The sequence below is a fragment of the Chiloscyllium plagiosum genome, unplaced genomic scaffold, assembly GCF_037043375.1.
Source record: "Chiloscyllium plagiosum isolate Xiang-an unplaced genomic scaffold, Cpla_swu_hap1 HiC_scaffold_12, whole genome shotgun sequence".
Taxonomy (NCBI): domain Eukaryota; kingdom Metazoa; phylum Chordata; class Chondrichthyes; order Orectolobiformes; family Hemiscylliidae; genus Chiloscyllium; species Chiloscyllium plagiosum.
This window is the reverse complement of record NW_028270150.1, coordinates 92,536,438-92,554,507: the sequence shown is the minus strand read 5'-3', so window position 1 is coordinate 92,554,507 and position 18,070 is coordinate 92,536,438. Positions and strand designations below refer to the sequence as shown.

The following is an 18,070-nucleotide window of genomic DNA, read 5'->3' as shown; positions in this document are numbered from 1 at the left end:
TGTTTGTTGAGAGTATGAATTCTCCTGAGGATGTAGTACAGAGTGGGTCCTTTGAAATTCTGAGAGAGTGTGGCCCTCAGCTGAGGCAGGGCTGACTGTAGAGAGGTTAGGTGCCGGCGCATTGCTGTGTGCGTGGAGCAGAGGATCTTGAAGGAGAACCGTTGCTGGTGTTTTTGAATCTGTAGTCTGTACTTTGGTTATCCTTATGAAGGATTCTAGAATTATGAGGTACAGCTTCAGAACATGGGGTGTGTAAAGCAAAAGAAAACAGTGAGGAATTTCTTATGGGTAGGGAAGGCTGGATCGTTTGTTTAACTCAACATTGAGTATCTTTTTACACAAGAATTATGTAAGGGTAGACCAGTTACTGGTAGTTGAATCCATGATCAGAACAGCCATGATTTCACTGAAGAGGGGAGAAGGCTGAGGAGAACGGCTTATGTTCGAAACGTTGATTCTCCTGCTCCTCGGATGCTGCCTGACCAGCTGTGTTTTTCCAGCACCTCACTCTTGACTCTAATCTCCAGTAGCTGCAGTCCTCACTTTACCCGAGGAAACACATGGCTTATTCCTATTCTAAGGTCTGTGTACATAAACAGCAGCCAATCACCTTTCAGTTGCTGAGAAGAAAAATCTTTATAAAACTTGGTGGCCCCTCCATTCTGTCACTTGTAACTGAGCTACAATTTGGAATCACGGCCTTTCAGATGATATAACCAGATTACAGATATTCTTAGATCCTTTTTCTTTACAAAATGTTTAAGCTGATGTTTTGTTTCCATCGCTGCTGTTGTCAATGTTAACTGTATGTTCAAACCAACTGAATTGCCTTCTCATGTTTTTTAGGTCCACTGTCCTTGAAACAGCTATGCCGACTGTACATCGGAAAGTGTTTGGGTTATTCTCGGCCTATTTCCGTTTCCAAGCTACCTATCCCTCAGCAGCTAAAGGACTTTCTGTGCTACAGATAATAGTATGAGATTTGCATAATTGGACCACATGTCAGAAACTCATCCTGCATCCAGTGTTAGGAGATGCACCTGTTTAATTTGAAATAATACTTACCAAACTCTCTTTCCATAACTGCAGCCTGAGACTATTAGGTTCAGAGGTACGTACAGTACCAGATTTCAATCCTGTTATTCTGTGTGTACTGCTCTTATTTTAGCAGTACAATCACTGCCTTAATTTGCAGAATTATTTGTTACTGTTACCAGAGTACCTCAAAGTTTTATGGGGAGGGAGGAAACTGATATATTGCAAAAACAAAATGGTTTACAAACGTTCTTATTTTGCTTGAAATGTGACCTGTTTTATAACACTGAGTGGCTTCCTAAGCATTATTTTGATGAATAGGAAATGCACGCTTCTTGTGAATCAAGTTGTACTTTCCCATACAAGATTCAGGCAAAACGTACAGTTATTAAGCTATTTGATAAAAATCCAAGTACCTTTTGGAGGTCAAGTTGGACAGTCTATATTTAAATTCAGAGAAACGTAGTCACTGCTGGTCAGTGTTCCTCTCTACCTGACTCATCGATTCTAATCCTTTACCATCTCCCCAATTCCAGTAATGATCAGCCATGCCTGTCCTCTGCCCTCTGTTCCCAGCTGTCACATACTTATTCAATTATCCTTTTAATGGTCTGTTTCCCCTCCCCTAATTCTAGGTACTGATCTGAGGGCCAGTGTTTGTGTGACAGTAGTTCAATGTTCAGGATTACAATGGCCAGCAGCATGATTGTCCATTTGAGAATCTGCAGTTTGCCTGCTCCAATTTCTAGGCCTTTAACTGTAAACCAATCTCTCGTCTGGACTTCAGTCTGGGACTTATTGCACGAATGTTGTATGACTTTTCCCACAGCCACAGCTAAGCATAATTTTGGAGGTATTCACTTCTGGAGTTAAAGTATCTTAAATCTAGATAGGAAGAAAGACAAAACAGTGTAAACGCTAAGTAAGTTAGGCAAGCTCTGTGAAGTAAGGAAGTTAACATTTCAGGGCAGCAAGCTGTCACCCTCAGTATTTTGCTTTGGTTTTCATTCTTCTGAAACCCTGCTTGGCATACTTCAAGCCTTGCCACAAAAATATTGAGAGAGATTTTCATCATCACTCACTGTATTGATGATAATTCCTTTCTTGCCCTTCTGGACTACTATTGTCTTCAAATCCCCAACAGATGCGTTTCTTTCTCAATAGCCTTGGCATGAGGGGTACGCAAGTGAATGAAGACAGTCTTCAGGATTCTATTAATCCACAGGACAGAAAGCAGCTCTGAGCTTAATGTAAAAACAGAATTAAGTGGTATTTCTTGGTTCTTATTGGGTTTGAGAGGATTAGATATAAAATTGACTTTGGAGATGGAGGCTGAAGTGCTCTCTGTAAGAAAATATTTAAATAATGTACAGAAGGGGACATTCAGCCTCAGCCTGATCCTTCAAAGTGTAATGTCAAATTGAAACCCCTACCTCACCACTTTTCCATGTCCCTACAAGCAACTTATCTTTCAACATATTATCTTTTGAAAGCTTCCAAGGAATCTGCTTACACCATCCTTTTCAGGCACGCAAAAAGCTGTGCAAAAGCATTTCTCCTCTATCAACATTCTTTTGCCTATTTACCCATCAAATGGCTCACTCCCTTGGGGTCCCATGCTCTTCTCTGCTCTCAGGAAAAGCAATTCCAGATTCTCCAGGCTCTGTACATAATGTCCCTCACCTCTGTCACAATTCTGTAATGCCCCCTGCAACATCTCAAAGTGCTTTACCTCTCTTCCAGAGGATGATAGACCAAGTATCCTGCATGTTGTATGCTGCTTTCTTAAGTGTTGTCAACTTGCCTGCTAAGATTTGAGAGCATTCCCACCCATCTACTTCTGCTTTTGCAGTCCCTGTTAGTAACTGCACCTGCTTGTCTCCCAAACTGTCTTCGTTCACACTTGTCACAATTGCTGTGTGTCTTCTCAACTCAATTTATGTCCTCCTAATGTCTGCTACTATTCTGCTCACAAATTGCTACACTGTTAAGTTCTATCATTATCAAAGGAGCAGGAGAATTGACGTTTTGGGCATAAGCCCTTCTTCAGGAATGAGGAGGATGTGCCAAGCAGGCTAAGATAAAAGGTAGGGAGGAGGGACTTGGGGGAGGGGCGTTGGAAATGCGATAGGTGGAAGGAGGTTAAGGTGAGGGTGATAGGCCGGAGAAGGGGTTGGGGGCAGAGAGGTCGGGAAGAAGATTGCAGGTCGAGAAGGCGGTGCTGAGTCCGCGGGTTGGGGCTGAAAAAGTAGGGGGAGGGGAAATGAGAAAGCTGGAGAAATCTACATTCATCTCTTGTGGTTGGAGGGTTCCTAGGCGGAAGATGAGGCGCTCTTCCTCCAGGCGTCGTGTTGCCATGGTCTGGCGATGGAGGAGTCCAAGGACCTGCATGTTCTTGGCAGAGTGGGACGGGGAGTTAAAGTGTTCAGCCACGGGGCGGTTGGGTTGGTTAGTGCGGGTGTCCCAGAGGTGTTCTCTGAAACGTTCTGCAAGTAGGAGGCCTGTCTCCCCAATATAGAGGAGGCCACATCGGGTGCAGCGGATGTAGTAAATGATGTGTGTGGAGGTGCAGGTGAATTTGTGATGGATATGGAAGGATCCCTTGAAGCCTTGGAGGGAAGTGAGGGGGGAGGTGTGGGCGCAAGTTTTGCATTTCTTGGGGTTGCAGGGGAAGGTGTCGGGAATGGAGGTTGGGTTGGTGGGGGGTGTGGACCTGACGAGGGAGTCGTGGAGGGAGTGGTCTTTCTGGAACGCTGATAGGGGAGGGGAGGGAAATATATCCCTGGTGGTGGGGTCTGTTTGGAGGTGGCGGAAATGATTAAGGATGATATGATGTATCTGGAGGTTGGTGGGGTGGTAGGTGAGGACCAGTGGGGTTCTGTCCTGGTGGCGATTGGAGGGGCGGGGTTCAAGGGCGGAGGAGCAGGAAGTGGAGGAGATGCGGTGGAGGGCATCGTCAATCAAGTCTGAGGGGAAATTGCGGTCCTTGAAGGAGCCCAGCTGGGTTGTTCGGTATTGGAATTGGTCCTCCTGGGAGCAGATGCGGCGGAAACGGAGGAATTGGGAATATTGGATGGCGTTTTTACAGGAGGCAGTGTGGGAGGAGGTGTAATCTAGGTAGCTGTGAGAGTCAGTCAGTTTATAATAAATGTATAATAACCACAAGAAATGCAAAACTTGCACCCACACCTCCCCCCTCACTTCCCTCCAAGGCCCTAAGGGATCCTTCCATATCCATCACAAATTCACCTGCACCTCCACATACATCATTTACTGCATCGGCTGCACCCGATGTGGCCTCCTCTATATTGGGGAGACAGGCCGCCTACTTGCGGAACATTTCAGAGAACACCTTTGGGACACCTGCACCAACCGCCCCGTGGCTGAACACTTTAACTCCCCCTCCCACTCCGCCAAGGACATGCAGGTCCTTGGCCTCCTCCATCGCCAGACCATGGCAACACAACACCTGGAGGAAGAGTGCCTCATCTTCCGCCTAGGAACCCTCCCCACATGGGATGAATGCAGATTTCTCCAGCTTTCGCATTTCCCCTCCCCCCACCTTATCTCAGTCCCAACCCTCAGACTCAGCACCGTCTTCTTGACCTGCAATCTTCTTCCCGACCTCTCCCCCCCCCCAACCCCACTCCGGCCTATCACCCTCACCTTAACCTCCTTCCACCTATCGCATTCCCAATGCTCCTCCCTACCTTTTATCTGAGCCTGCTTGGCACACCCTCCTCATTCCTGAAGAAGGGCTTATGCCCGAAATGTCGATTCTCCTGTTTCTTTGATGCTGCCTGACCTGCTGCACTTTTCCAGCAACACATTTTTCAGCTCTGATCTCCAGCATCTGCAGTCCTCACTTTCTCCAAGTTCTATCATTAACTGACTTCAACATTATGTTCCTGTACCCAGGTGCTAGTTATTTATGTAGAACAAGGAAAGGGATTCTTCTAATACGGATCCATGGAGGCACCCCACTGCTAACTGCTTTCCAGACAGGAAAGCATTTGTTTCTCATTATTCTCTCCCCTTTAGCCAATTACACGCTGTAATTACCATTTTTTTCAATATTGTTGAAGTTTCCATAATCTTTCCCATTTATCCATCCTGGCCTCCTGCAGCAACCTAGAATGCGTCTTATCGAGATCTGAAAGAATTAAAAGTTGGAACACATTCAACTTCCACTTTCATAAAACCTTTTGTAGGTTTTTATTGAAAGATGACAAAAAAGGTTTTGCGGAATTCCAACTTGGTTGTGACAGATTACTGAAGGGTCGTTAAAGGTGAGTAACATTTTACAAGCAAAAGTCTGTCTCCCTTCTCTTATAATCCATTAGCAATGAGTACCAAAAATGTTTGAACTTTCCTTCCTCTTCCGACCTGTTTGTTGTTGAGATTGAGCAACTCAGAATTTTTAATACACTGGTCTACGCTTATCCTTGAACCGACATCAATGACCTTTAACAAGCAATTGTGGGATCTTGCTGTGCACAACTTGACCACTACATTGAGGAAAAGAATCAAATGCATTCACTTTAAATCAATGTCTTGTTTTCATGTCTGGAGGGAGTGCAGAAGAGAGAGTCACAAGAATGGTTCCAGGGCTGAGAGATTTCAGTTATGAAGACAGATTGGAGATGTTGGGGCAGCTGTTCTTGGAGAGAAGGCTAAGAGTAGATAAGGAGAAGCTGTTCTTGCTCAAAAGGATCGAGAATGAGAGGGTACAGATTTTTAATGCAATGTTTAAATGGTGTTGTGATTTTCTTTTTCTGCACAAGTGATTTGGGTCTAGAATGCACAGCATGGAAGTGTGGTAAAGCCGTTTCAATGGAGGTATTCAAGGAGGATTTATATTTAAATCAAACTATTATGACCGTGTGTGGGGAAGACAAAGGAGAATGGCGCTCGGTCACGATGCTGACCTGGAGAGGCTGGTGCGGGCACGATTAGCCGAATGGCCTCCTCCTGCATTGCAACACCATGATTTGATCCCTCACGTTTTAAAACCCCTATAGCAAATGTCTTCTCGCCTTTTTGAGAAAAAAAACGGCCCCAGCTTCTCCAATTTATCCACCTAATTGAAAAGGCTGTCATTCTGTGAATCTTTTCTGTATTAATGATCACATCCTAGAGTGTGACATCTAGATTTGGGCACAGCACTCCAGCTGAGGCTAAACCAACAATTTTATGAAGCAGCATCACAACTTCTTTGCTTTTGTATTCCATAATGTCCAGGATGTGTTCTTAACTACTTTCTTGCCTTGCCACCTACAATAATCTGTAAATCCTGAAGTCACTCTCCTCTTGCACCCTTTTAGAATTGCACCTTTTATGTAATATTGCTTCCCCATGTTGTTCTTACCAAAATGAATTTTCTGTCTGAGGTCCCCATTAACTTATCTTTACCTATGAGGCCTTTTGCATTGTAGATTGTTCAAAGCATCCACTTTTATCCTGTTAGCTTGGAAAGAATTAAAGTTTTAAAAGCATCCAGTGAGGTTCAGTTGAGCCTTGCTTTTAATCGTTGGGAATGCGGTGAAACAAGACTTCCAAACTAGCTGTAAAATGTCAGATTGACTGTCAGAAAAGTTGATATGCTTGTGGCACAATTGGTAACATAATTTGTGGATTGACTAGTTACAATTTCCTTGCATCTGGATTAGTGGTGCTGGAAGAACACAGCAGTTCAGGTAGCATCCGAGGAGCAGTAAAATTGACGTTTTGGGCAAAAGCCCTTCATCAGGAATTTCCTTGCATGAAACTGTCGAAAAAGTGCACTTGGTGCCTGTCATTGCCTGTGTAATGAAGGCAGTGCTCCATTTAAATCAAAATAAGAGCACCCAATGTTTTCAATTCTGTATCTATGCAAAAGTATTGTTATAAGTTTGTGATTCTTAAATTACATTCCTTGACTCAATTTCTAATGTTATTTACCGCACACTAAGACATGTTGTCACCTTTGGACCTTTTCTTTATTCCTGTATTTTCATAATAAATATTTAGAAGAAATAAAGCCAGTGTTCTCACATGGTCTTCTAAATCAGACAAGAATGTTAGTGGAAATCATTCATAACACCCAGGTTACCCATCATGCTGTTTACGTTCTTCACAGTGAAGAAATCTACACAATCGGTCAATTTTTCCCTCCTCAGACATTCAGCTCCGTGGGTATATTGCTACCCAAGTCTGGCTATTCTTTACATAGCCATGGCCACTGGCTATGATCAGTTGGTTTGACTGATCATAGGACATCTCAGAGAGCAGTTCAATTAAATGGAAACTAGTCACCAGGTTTCAGTAGTGTGGAGGAAATTCTGGATGGACTTCCTGTTCCGCCCCAATGCTGGATCACCAAATCCCATTGTATGGTCCCTACTGCCGACTGAGCTGAAAGCTAATTTTGCACTATGGTAGAATCAATCCTGCAATCTTCCACTCTCTATGGTATGAATCTACACTTGCTTGAGAGTTAAGCAGGTCAAATTTGGATGAAGGTTTGCTCACTGAGCTGGAAGGTTCATTTTCAGACATTTAGACACCATACTAGGTAACATCTTCAGTGAGCCTCCAGACGAAGCTTTACTGATGATTCCTGCTTTCTATTTATACATTTGGGTTTCTTTGGTTTGGTGGTGGCATTTCCTATGGTGATGTCATTTCCTGTTCTTTTTCTCAGGGGGTGATAAATGGGATCCAAGTCAATGTGTTTGTTGCTAGAGTTCTGATTGGAATGCCATGCTTCTAGGAATTCTCGTGCATCTCTCTTTTTTTGATTAGATTCCCTACAGTGTGGAAACAGGCCCTTCGGCGCAACAAGTCCATACCGACCCTCCAAAGAGCAACCCACCCAGACCCATTTACCCCTGACTAACGTACCTAACACTATGGGCAATTCACCTAACCTGCATATTTTTGGATTGTGGGAGGAAACCGGAGCACCCGGAGGAAACCCACGCAGACACAGGGAGAATGTGCAAACTCCAAACAGACAGTCACCCAAGGTGGGAATCGAACCTGGGTCTCTGGCACTGTGAGGCAGCAGTGCTAAACACTGAGCCACTGTGCCACCCTCTTTGGCTTGTCCTAGGATGGATGTGTTGTCCCAGTTGAAGTTGTGTCCTTCCTCACCCATATGTCATGTTGTTTTGTGTCTAGTTGATGTTCATGTATCCTGGTGGCTAGTTTAGCTCGCTAGGTCAAATTTGGCTTTTGGCCATGAGGATTATACAATATAGAATATTAATTGGTAGTCACAAGTCTGCAAAATCTCTCACCTTTGCTGGTAGTCTCTTGGGGGATTAGATAGCTGAAGAAAGAAATCCTATGATTTGAATATAAGGACCAAGCCTGGAGTTCTCATCCTGTCACTTAGGCCTCTCTTCCTTTTGTCTCACTAACAACAAAAGCAGATTTCCTACATCAGTGAGCTAGTTAGGTTTTAATTACAGTTGGCTGGTAGTACCAGCCGCATCGAACTTGTGTGGCGCATGTGCTGAGGACTGATGTAAAGTATCCGAGAGGAGACCTTAACGAAGAACCTTTGTCTATGGCCACCGTATTTCTCCAAGACTGCATTTGTGGAAGCCAAGGCAGGATGTGGGTGGGAGAGCATGAGAAAGATGAGCAGAACAAGACAGCACAGCTCCTAATGAATGCCTGAGGGAAGTCGTACCGTACCTTTCAAAGATATTTTCAGTGTGATGTCCTGGACGGCATTTTTCAATGTGCCATACAGATTTTTTTAAGAAAATTAAATGGATTTAAAACCAGTTTGGCAACAGGAAGGGTGTGGTGAATGGACGTTCTTCAGTGTGGGAGGTGGTGAACAATAATCAGTTTTGGCTCTTATAATCTTCAACTTTCACAAACTGCAGTTTAGATGTTGTGAGCAACATTAAATAATTTGCAGTTGATATGAAACTTGGTACATTAAAAGACTGGATTTTATGTGTATTACGGGTGGGGGGGAAACGTGTCAATGAAATAGGTTGGTTCACTAACCCACCATTTTTTCCACCCACCATTTTTCCACCCACCTCTGAACTCAGGCCTATAACAGCCTTTCACTCTCTTCGATGTAAAAACAGACATTCAGCAAGCAAGGTCAAATTAAAAAGTCTCAGAGTTTCACACCACTTATCTCTTCCAGCTACAATATTTCATTCAAACTAGCCAACCTACTCTGCAGAGTAATGATTTCATATGCTGGTTTCCATGGAAATTAAACCTTGAGCAAATTCCAGTAAAAATAACTTATTAACCCAAACCCTTTCCTTTGACCTACATTGGCTGTGGATAGCTACAGTTTCCAAGATGAAAGCTTACTGCATCCTCGACCTGATTACTATTCAGACTGGGACATTTAATACACAATGTAAACAAAAAGTCTCAATACTTGATTGGGTATTTTGAAAGAAAAAGTCAGTTCAGGACCAAAAGGCTTTGTTAATCCATTCAACCACCCACCCTGAAAAGGGCACAAAGTAAGAGAGACGGAGATTTTAGGAAGTGGTGAAGAAATTTGATAGAAGACTCCAGCCCAACTTCCCTGAGGGATTTTAGAAGACCTGAATGCCAAGAGAATAGGAACAAAGGCCTGTTAATGTTTACCACCAGCTAGCCAGTCCGACCTAGACTAAAACTTGCTACTTGTCACAGTCAGATGTTTTTGCTGTAAAATTAGTCTCTTTCATCCCATCTTCAACTCTAACACTCAACACCCACCTTCGTGGTTGCATTCAATGTCTGCTGACCGGATAGTGACTACTCTTTAGTAGTATTATGTTTAAGTCAGTATTTTATAAAGCCTTCACAGGAAGCGCTGTCTCTCTCCGAGAAATTCAAGGAATGTCGTCAGTCAACAGATCACAACCCTGAATTATTTGTGGATATTGAACTTTTAAGTACAACATGTTATTTTTAAGGCATTAAGCCAAAAGACAACCGATGATGTAAATTCATGGTTGTTCGGGCAAATCCCTCTGGAAACTATATAGACCAGAGAGGTATCAATGTGTCAAGAGAACTTAAAACAGCAATATTTCATAGGAAGAGATGCTATTCAAAAACCGTGATCTCCTGCGGGTTCTCTCTCAGATTGCATACATGATGATTTGAAAGAAACAGCAGTTGTGGGCAAAAGAAATGTTTGCATTTCCTGTTATAAATAAATAGGAAATAGGAACCAGTATAGGCCTTTCATTCTACTCTGCCATTCATAATGATCATGGCTGATTATTTCACGCAGTGTCCTACTGTATGTTAATCTACTACAGTATAATCCCAAAACACACCTTTATAAATTAAAAAGTAACAAAACAACTTTTGTTTTATATGTAATACCCAAAACACCACTTGCATGATGCCCACACCTTAGCACTTAACATCTTGGTAGGTTTAAATCAGTTGACTGGAACTGGCTTCAGGCTGCTTCTTCCTAAAGCTACCTCATATCGGAGTTTGACTCTACGCCCCCCCCCCATCCCGAGAGTTCTTATCCCAACACTTTTGGTTGAGGATTAACACTAACTCTTCACTCTAAGTTAATCTAATGCACCCTACCTTTCTTTTCCCAGGAGCACTGCTATATACAGCCAGCCTGTTCCACGATCTTCCTAGTATTAACACTATCCAAAGTTAAAAGTGAAGCGGACTCTCTCAAATATGGTAATCTCTCGAGTTTAACAATAAAATCCCCAGATTTCAGAAGACTCTGATAAACCTTCAAGGCCTCATTATTTTTCATGCTGTGTCACAAAGACTTAAAAATAAATGAGTGAGTAGGAGCTGCAGCTCCTTCTCTCTCAGCCACCCTGCTGCTCCACTGAACAGAGGGACACAAAGCTTCTCTTCATAGATGGTGATATCCCTAACACTGTTTACATGCAGAGGAACAGCTTTCTGCATATGATAAATGTGAGGTGTTGCATTTTGGCAAGGCAAGTCAGAGCAGGACTTATACACTTAATCTGGGGTAAGGTCTGGGGAATGTATCGAATAAAGAGATCTTGGGAAGGGGGTGCAGGTTCATAGTTTCCTGAAAGTGGACTCACAGGTAGATAGAGTCATGAGGCGTTTGGTCAGTGCATTGAATGTCAGTGGTCAGTGCATTGAATGTAAGAGTTGGGATGTCATGTTGTGCTGTACAGGACGTTGGTGAGGCCTCTTTTAGAATGCTGTGTTCAAATCTGGTCTCTCTGCTATAGGAAAGATGTTGTTAAACTAGGAAGGGTTCGGAAAAGATTTACAAGGATGTTGCCAGGGTTGGCGGGTTTGAGCTATAGGGAAAGGCTGATTAGGCTGGGGCTGTTGTTCCTGGAGTTTTGGAGGCTGAGGAGTGACCTTCAAGAGATTTATAAAATCATGAGGGGCATGGATAGGATGAAGAGCCAAGGTCTTTACCCCAGGGTGGGGGAGTCCAGAACGAGAGGGCATATGTTTAGGGTGAGAGGGGAAAGATTTAAAAGGGACCTGAGGGGCAACTTTTTCCAAGCAGAGGGTGGTTCGTGCATGGAGCAAACTGGCAGAGGAAATGGTGGAGGCTTGTACAATTAAAAGACATCTGAATTGGTATGTGAATAGGAAGGGTTTAGAGGGATATTGGGCCAAGTGCTGGCAAACAGCACGAGATGAGTTTAGGATATCTGGTCAGCATGAACGAGTTGGACCATCTCTATGACTCTATATCCCAGTATCTGTGTACCTTGAGCATGCAGGGAAATCTGTTTTGCAGACAGGTACCTAGTAATGAATACTGGAGAAAGGTAAAGTCCCCAAGTGTAAACACATCGTGGCATCTCTTGGGGTTGAGATGAAGGAATCTGCCACAGAGAGGTGACTTATGATCAGCCGTTCAGCTCCCCCTGACTTGTGTGCCTCTTTGAAAGAACTTCCCAATTATTCACAACCCTTCCTTCTTTCCTTGTCATCACACAACCCCCACCCCCACTTCTTCCGTCTTTATCCGATTCCCTTTTCCAGAGGCATTTCTCACTCTGCCCCCACAGTCCTTTCAGACAGTGCATTCCAGCCCATAATAACTCTCTGAAATTAAAAACAAGGGTCTGCTTCTCAGTTATTCGGATCAGAAGAGTGTGGAAAGGCAATGTGAATTAAGTGATATCATTTTTAAACTGGATGGAGGAACAGAGGGCAGGTTCTATTGAACTCTCTGGTGACAGGTTTCGTGGTGGTGGGACATTTTTTTCAGGTGGGGTGTGTGTCTGCGAGGGAGTTAGTGGATTCTCTTCCTACTTTGCCACCAATTAAAGACCTTAAGTCAACAAGTAGTGTCCAGTAAAGGACCTTATACCATGGCATTAACCCAATACATGTAGGAAGCCTCACCATCATCTTATCCTCAGTCATAGTCCTTTAGATGCTCCTGCCACTGGGAGCAGTTACTCCCTATATTTAGTAGATCAAAGCCATTTGAAACTTGGCTGTATTTAAATATTTTCATTCCCTTCTCTGTTGAAAGATAACAATTGCAGTTTATCCAATCAATTAACAGAAGTGAAATCCCTCATCCAAATCTCCTCTGCACCCTTTCTTTTAAGGCTATTAAAAAGCAAGGCACACCACTTGCTTGCTTTTTGCACTCTTTTGCTCATCCTTATAAATCCAAAGATCTCACATTATTTCCTAACACTTTTACAAATACATTCAAACATTTACATATACACACCTTGCATTCCCCTGGGCAGCCTCTAGCTTTGAGTCTTGAGTCTTGCCTGTTGTTCAGAAAGTTGATGAAAACCGAGAACTGCTGCTACCTTCCAGGAAAAGGCCCTCTTGTCAAAGACCCATCAGGCACTTAACTAGACATCAGCAGGCCGCTCCTCGGACGCTGCCTGAACTGCTGTGCTCTTCCAGCACCACTAATCCAGAATCGGCAGGCCTCCCCTGGGATGGAGGACTTTGGAAGGAGAAGTTCCGCCTCCTGAGAATGCTGACCAATCACAGACCAGCAGCTGCCAGAGGAACACACCAAGTGATGACCCAATAATGTGACCATAGGTCACATAGAACATCACTGCGCAGTACAGGCCCTTCGGCCCTCAATGTTGCGCCAACCTGTGAACCAATCTGAAGCCCATCTAACCTACACTATTCCATTCTCGTCCGTATGCCTATCCAATGACCATTTAAGTGCCCTTAAAGTTGGCGAGTCTACTACTGTTGCAGGCAGAGCATTCCACGCCCCTACTGCTCTGAGTAAAGAAACTATCTCTGACATCTGTCCTATATCTATCACCCCTCAATTTAAAGCTATACCCCCTCGTGCTAGCCATCACTATCCGAGGAAAAAGGCTCCCACTGTCCAATCTATCTAACCCTCTGATTATCTTGTATGTCTCAATTAAGTTGCCTCTCAACCTTCTTCTCTCCAACAAAAACAGCCTCAAGTCCCTCAGCCTTTCCCCGTAAGACCTTCCCTCCATCATCTCCATTCCTGAAGAAGGGCTTATGCCCGAAACGTCGATTCTCCTGTTCCCTGGATGCTGCCTGACCTGCTGCGCTCTTCCAGCAACACATTTCCAGCTCTGATCTCCAGCATCTGCAGACCTCACTTTCTCCTTCCCTCCATACCAGGCAATGGTCCTAGTAAATCTCCTCTGCACCCTTTCCAATGTTTCCACATCCTTCCTATAATGCGGTGACCAGAACTGTACACGATACTCCAAATGTGGCCGCACCAGAGTGTTGTATAGCTGCAGCATGATCTCAAGCTTCTGAAACTCAATCCCTCTACCAATAAAAGCTAACACATTGTATGCCTTCTGAACAACCCTATCAACCTGGGTGACAACTTTCAAGGATCTATGTACCTAGGCACATAGATCTCTCTGTTCACCTACACTACCAAGGATCTTACCATTCGCCCAGTACTCTGCATTCCTGTTGCTCCTTCCAAAGTGAATCACCTCACACTTTTCCATTTGCCACCTCTCAGTCCAGCTCTGCAGCTTATCTATGTCCCTCTGTAACCTACAATATCCTTCGTCACTGTCCACAATTCTACCGACTTTAGTATCGTCCGCAAATGTACTAACGCATCCTTCTACACCCTCATCCGGGTCATTTATATAAATGACAAACAACAGATCCTTGCAGTACCCCACTAGTAACTGAACTCCAGGATAAATATTTCCCATCAACCACCACCCCTCTGTCTTCTTTCAGCTAGCCAATTTCTGATCCAAATCACTAAATCACCCTCAATCCCATGCCTCCATATTTTCTGCAATAGCTTACCATGGGGAACCTTATCAAATGCCTTACTGAAATCCATATACAGAGGAACTTCGATTATCTGAATACCAATTATCTGAAAGTCGGATTATCTGAAGGAGCTCTCGAGGTCCCGATGGAAACATTACATCAAAGACATGTTTCCAACAGTGATCGCGTCATTTGTTTACAGTGATTATACAGGCACCGTCTCCAAATGGCTGACCTCCCACCCTCTCTGTCTCCCCACACTTTCTACACAGGGGTGTACCCTAAACCCCATCTTCCTCAGATAATCTCTCCAACGTTGTCCTGGACAGGGCAAAAGTGGAACCTGTCAAAAAAGGTGTTGGGGTGCGGTGTTGGGGTCGGGGCTGGTGTTGGGGTCAGGGGCGGTGTTGGATAGGGTTGGGATGGGGGGGTGCAGGCAGGGTTAGTTAGGGACAGGGCCTCGTGTGCTGTGGGCTGCTGCAGTCTCCTGAACAAGGAGGAGACTTTAAAAACTCTGAGCCCCAGAGGAAAGGCATTTAATCAATTAACCCAATAATCGATTATCCGAATGAAACAGTGCCCGCCCATCACATTCGGATAATCGAGGTTCCCCTGTATACCACATCAACTGCTTTACCCTTATCCACCTGTTTGGTCACCTTCTCAAAGGACACAATAAGGTTTGTGAGGCACTACCTACCCTTCACAAAACTTATATTGACTATCCCTAATCATCTTATTCATCTCTAGATGATTATAAATCCTATCTGTTATAACCCTTTCTAACACTTTACCCACAACTGAAGTACGGCTCACTGGTCTATAATTTCCAGGGTTGTCTCTACTCCCCTTCTTGGACAAGGGAACAACATTTGCTATCCTTCAGTGTTCTGGCACTATTCCTGTTGACAATGATAACATAAAGATCAAAGCCAAAGGCTCAGCAATCTCCTCCCTGGCTTCCCAGAGAATCCTAGGATAAATTCCATCCGGCCCAGGGGATTGATCTATTTTTGCACTTCCCAGAATTGCTAACACCTCCTCCTTACGAACCTCAATCCCACCTAGTCTAATAGCCTGTATCTCAGTATTCTCCTCGACCACATTGTCTTTTTTTAGTGTGAATAGTAACGAAAAGTATTCATTTAGCGCTTCCTCTATCTCCTCTGATTCCACACACAACTTCCCACTACTATCCTTAATTGGCTCTAACCTTACTCTCGTCATTCTTTTATTCCTGATATCCCTATCGAAGGCATTAGAGTTTCCCTTGATCCTATCCACCAACAACTTCTCATGTCCCCTCCTGGCTCTTCTTTGCTCTCTCTTTAGGTCATTCCTGACTAACTTGTAACTCTCAAGTGCCCTAACTGAGCCTTCATGTCTCATCCTAACATAAACGTCCTTCTTCCTTTTGACAAGAGATTCAACCTCTTTAGTAAGCCATGGCTCCCGCGCTCGACAACTTCCCCCCTGCCTGACAGGTACATACTTATCGAGGACTCGCAGTCGCTGGTCTTTGAATAAGCTCCACATTTCAATTGTGCCCATCCCCTGCAGTTTCCCTCCCCATCCTAAATCTTGCCGAAATGCATTGTAATTGCCTTCTCCCCAGCTATAACTCTTGCCCTGCGGTATGTACCTATCCCTTTCCATCACTAAAGTAAACATAACAGAATTGTGGTCACTATCGCCAAAGTGCTCACCTACCTCCAAATCTAACACCTGGCAGGGTTCATTACCCAGTACCAAATTTAATGTGGCCTCACCTCTTGCTGGCCTGAAACCCTCCTGCACACATTGGACAAAAACTGACACATCTAAAGTACTTAACTATAGTATTCCCAGTCAATATTTGGAAAGTTAAAGTCCTCCATAACAACTACCTGTTACTCTTGCTCCTACCGAGAATCATCTTTGCTATCCTTTCCTCTACATCTCTGGAACTATTTGGCGGTCTATAGAAAACTCCTAATAGGGTGACCTCTCCTTTCCTGTTTCTAATCTCAGCTCATAACTACTTCAGTAGACGAGTCCTCAAACGTCCTTTCTGCCACTGTAATACTGTCCCTTGATTAACAATGCCACACCACCTCCTCTTTTCTACCTTCCCTGTTCTTACTGAAACATCTAAATCCCCGAACCTGCAACAACCATTCCTGTCCCTGCTCCACCCATGTCTCTGAAATGTCCACAACATCGAAGTCCCAGGTACGAACCCACGCTGCAAGGTCACCCACCTTACTCCGGATGCTCCTGGCATTGAAGTAGACACACTTCAAACGAACTTCTTGCTTGCCGGTGCTGTCTTGCGATCTTGAAATCTTAGTTCTGACTTCACTACTGTCATCCTCCCATATACTCGAACTACAATTTTGGTTCCCATCCCCCTGCTGAATTAGTTTAAACTCACCCGAACATCTCATTCCAACAACTCATTCCTTGTTGTTATTTCTGCAACTATCCTGTGTGATGTTCTGGTGGCTCGAGGGTGGACCGCTCACTGTGGCGATATTGTTGCACTGTGCTACCTCACAGGTCTGACTGACCAGGAAACTCTTCTTCGCTGACTGCCTGCCATAGACACATAGATTGATAACCAAACTCTGGGGCCACTTTATGACAGCTCCCATGGCCACTACATTCTGAGACAGTACCTAAGACCAAAAATAGGAGCAGACGTGGGCCGTTCGGCCCATCGAATCTCTCTGCCACTCAATGAGATTGTGGCTGATCTGATATTCCTCAATTCCACTTTCCTGCTTTCTCTCTATACGGGTTGAAAATCTGTCTCTCTCAGCCTTGAATACACTCAGCTTCAACAGTAGTAAAGAATTCCAGATTCACTATCGTCTGAGAGGTGACATTCCTCCTCATCTCTGTGTTAAATGTTTGACCACCATTTGAGTTGTAGTTCTGAGATTATGCCCTCTGGTCCTGGACTCTCCCACAGAGAGCTATAACCTCTCTGTATCTTCTCTAGCAAGTCTCCTAAGAATATTGTATGTTTCAATAGAGTCACCTCTCGTTCCTATAAATTCCATCAAGTGCAGGCCCAACCTACTCAATCTCTCCTCATAAGGCATTGCCTCCATACTTGGTATCAGCCAAGAAAACGTTGCCTCTGATGCCAGTAAGTCTCCCCTTACATAGGGGGCACAAAACTGTTCATGGTATTCCAGATGTGGTCTGACACGTGCCTTGTATAGTTTTAGCAAAATGGGTGGCACGGTGGCTCAGTGGTTAGCACTGCTGCCTCACAGCGCCAGGGACCCAGGTGCCTCGGGGCGACTGTCTGTGTGGAGTTTGCATGTGTCCGTGTGGGTTTCCTCCCAAAAGTCTATTTCTGCCAACTGGTGTAGTTAAGGGATATTATGTACCCAAGCCTCCTCTAATTCTGAGATGCTTATTTTTACTCAGCAATTCGAATCTTAAAAATGTGTTGCTGGAAAAGCGCAGCAGGTCAGGAATGAAGCCCAGAAGAGCGGCTTATGCCGGAAACGTCGATTCTCCTGCTGCTTGGATGCTGCCTGACCTGCTGCGCTTTTCCAGCAACACATTTTTCAGCTCTGATCTCCAGCATCTGCAGCCCTCACTTTCTCCTTAGCAATTCGAATACCAGGGTAATCCCTGGAGTTTTCGATTAGGTTAAGTTTACTGGCAGAAGCCTGTGATTTTGGTTTAACCCTGAATGAGATTCTTAGAGACTGTCTGGTATGTGGAATAAATGAGGTAGCAACGCAGAAGTGTCTACTATCTGAAGTCCAACTAGACTTTGGACAGGCACGACAATTGGCTTCATCAT

General features: G+C 44.3%; 1 protein-coding gene across 3 annotated transcripts in view; it reads left to right on the top strand.

Annotated features, from left to right (window-relative positions):
* LOC122554911 (ankyrin repeat and SOCS box protein 9-like) overlaps nucleotides 1–3,096 on the top strand; it is a 54,873-nt gene extending 51,777 nt beyond the window's left edge. For all 3 annotated transcript variants that reach the window (XM_043700304.2, XM_043700305.2, XM_043700306.2), the window contains exon 8: nucleotides 847–3,096. In XM_043700304.2, coding sequence (XP_043556239.2) covers nucleotides 847–971 — 125 coding nt within the window. In that variant the 3' untranslated portion in view covers nucleotides 972–3,096. The remainder of the gene's footprint in view (nucleotides 1–846) is intronic.
* The last annotated feature ends 14,974 nt before the right edge of the window (nucleotides 3,097–18,070 follow it).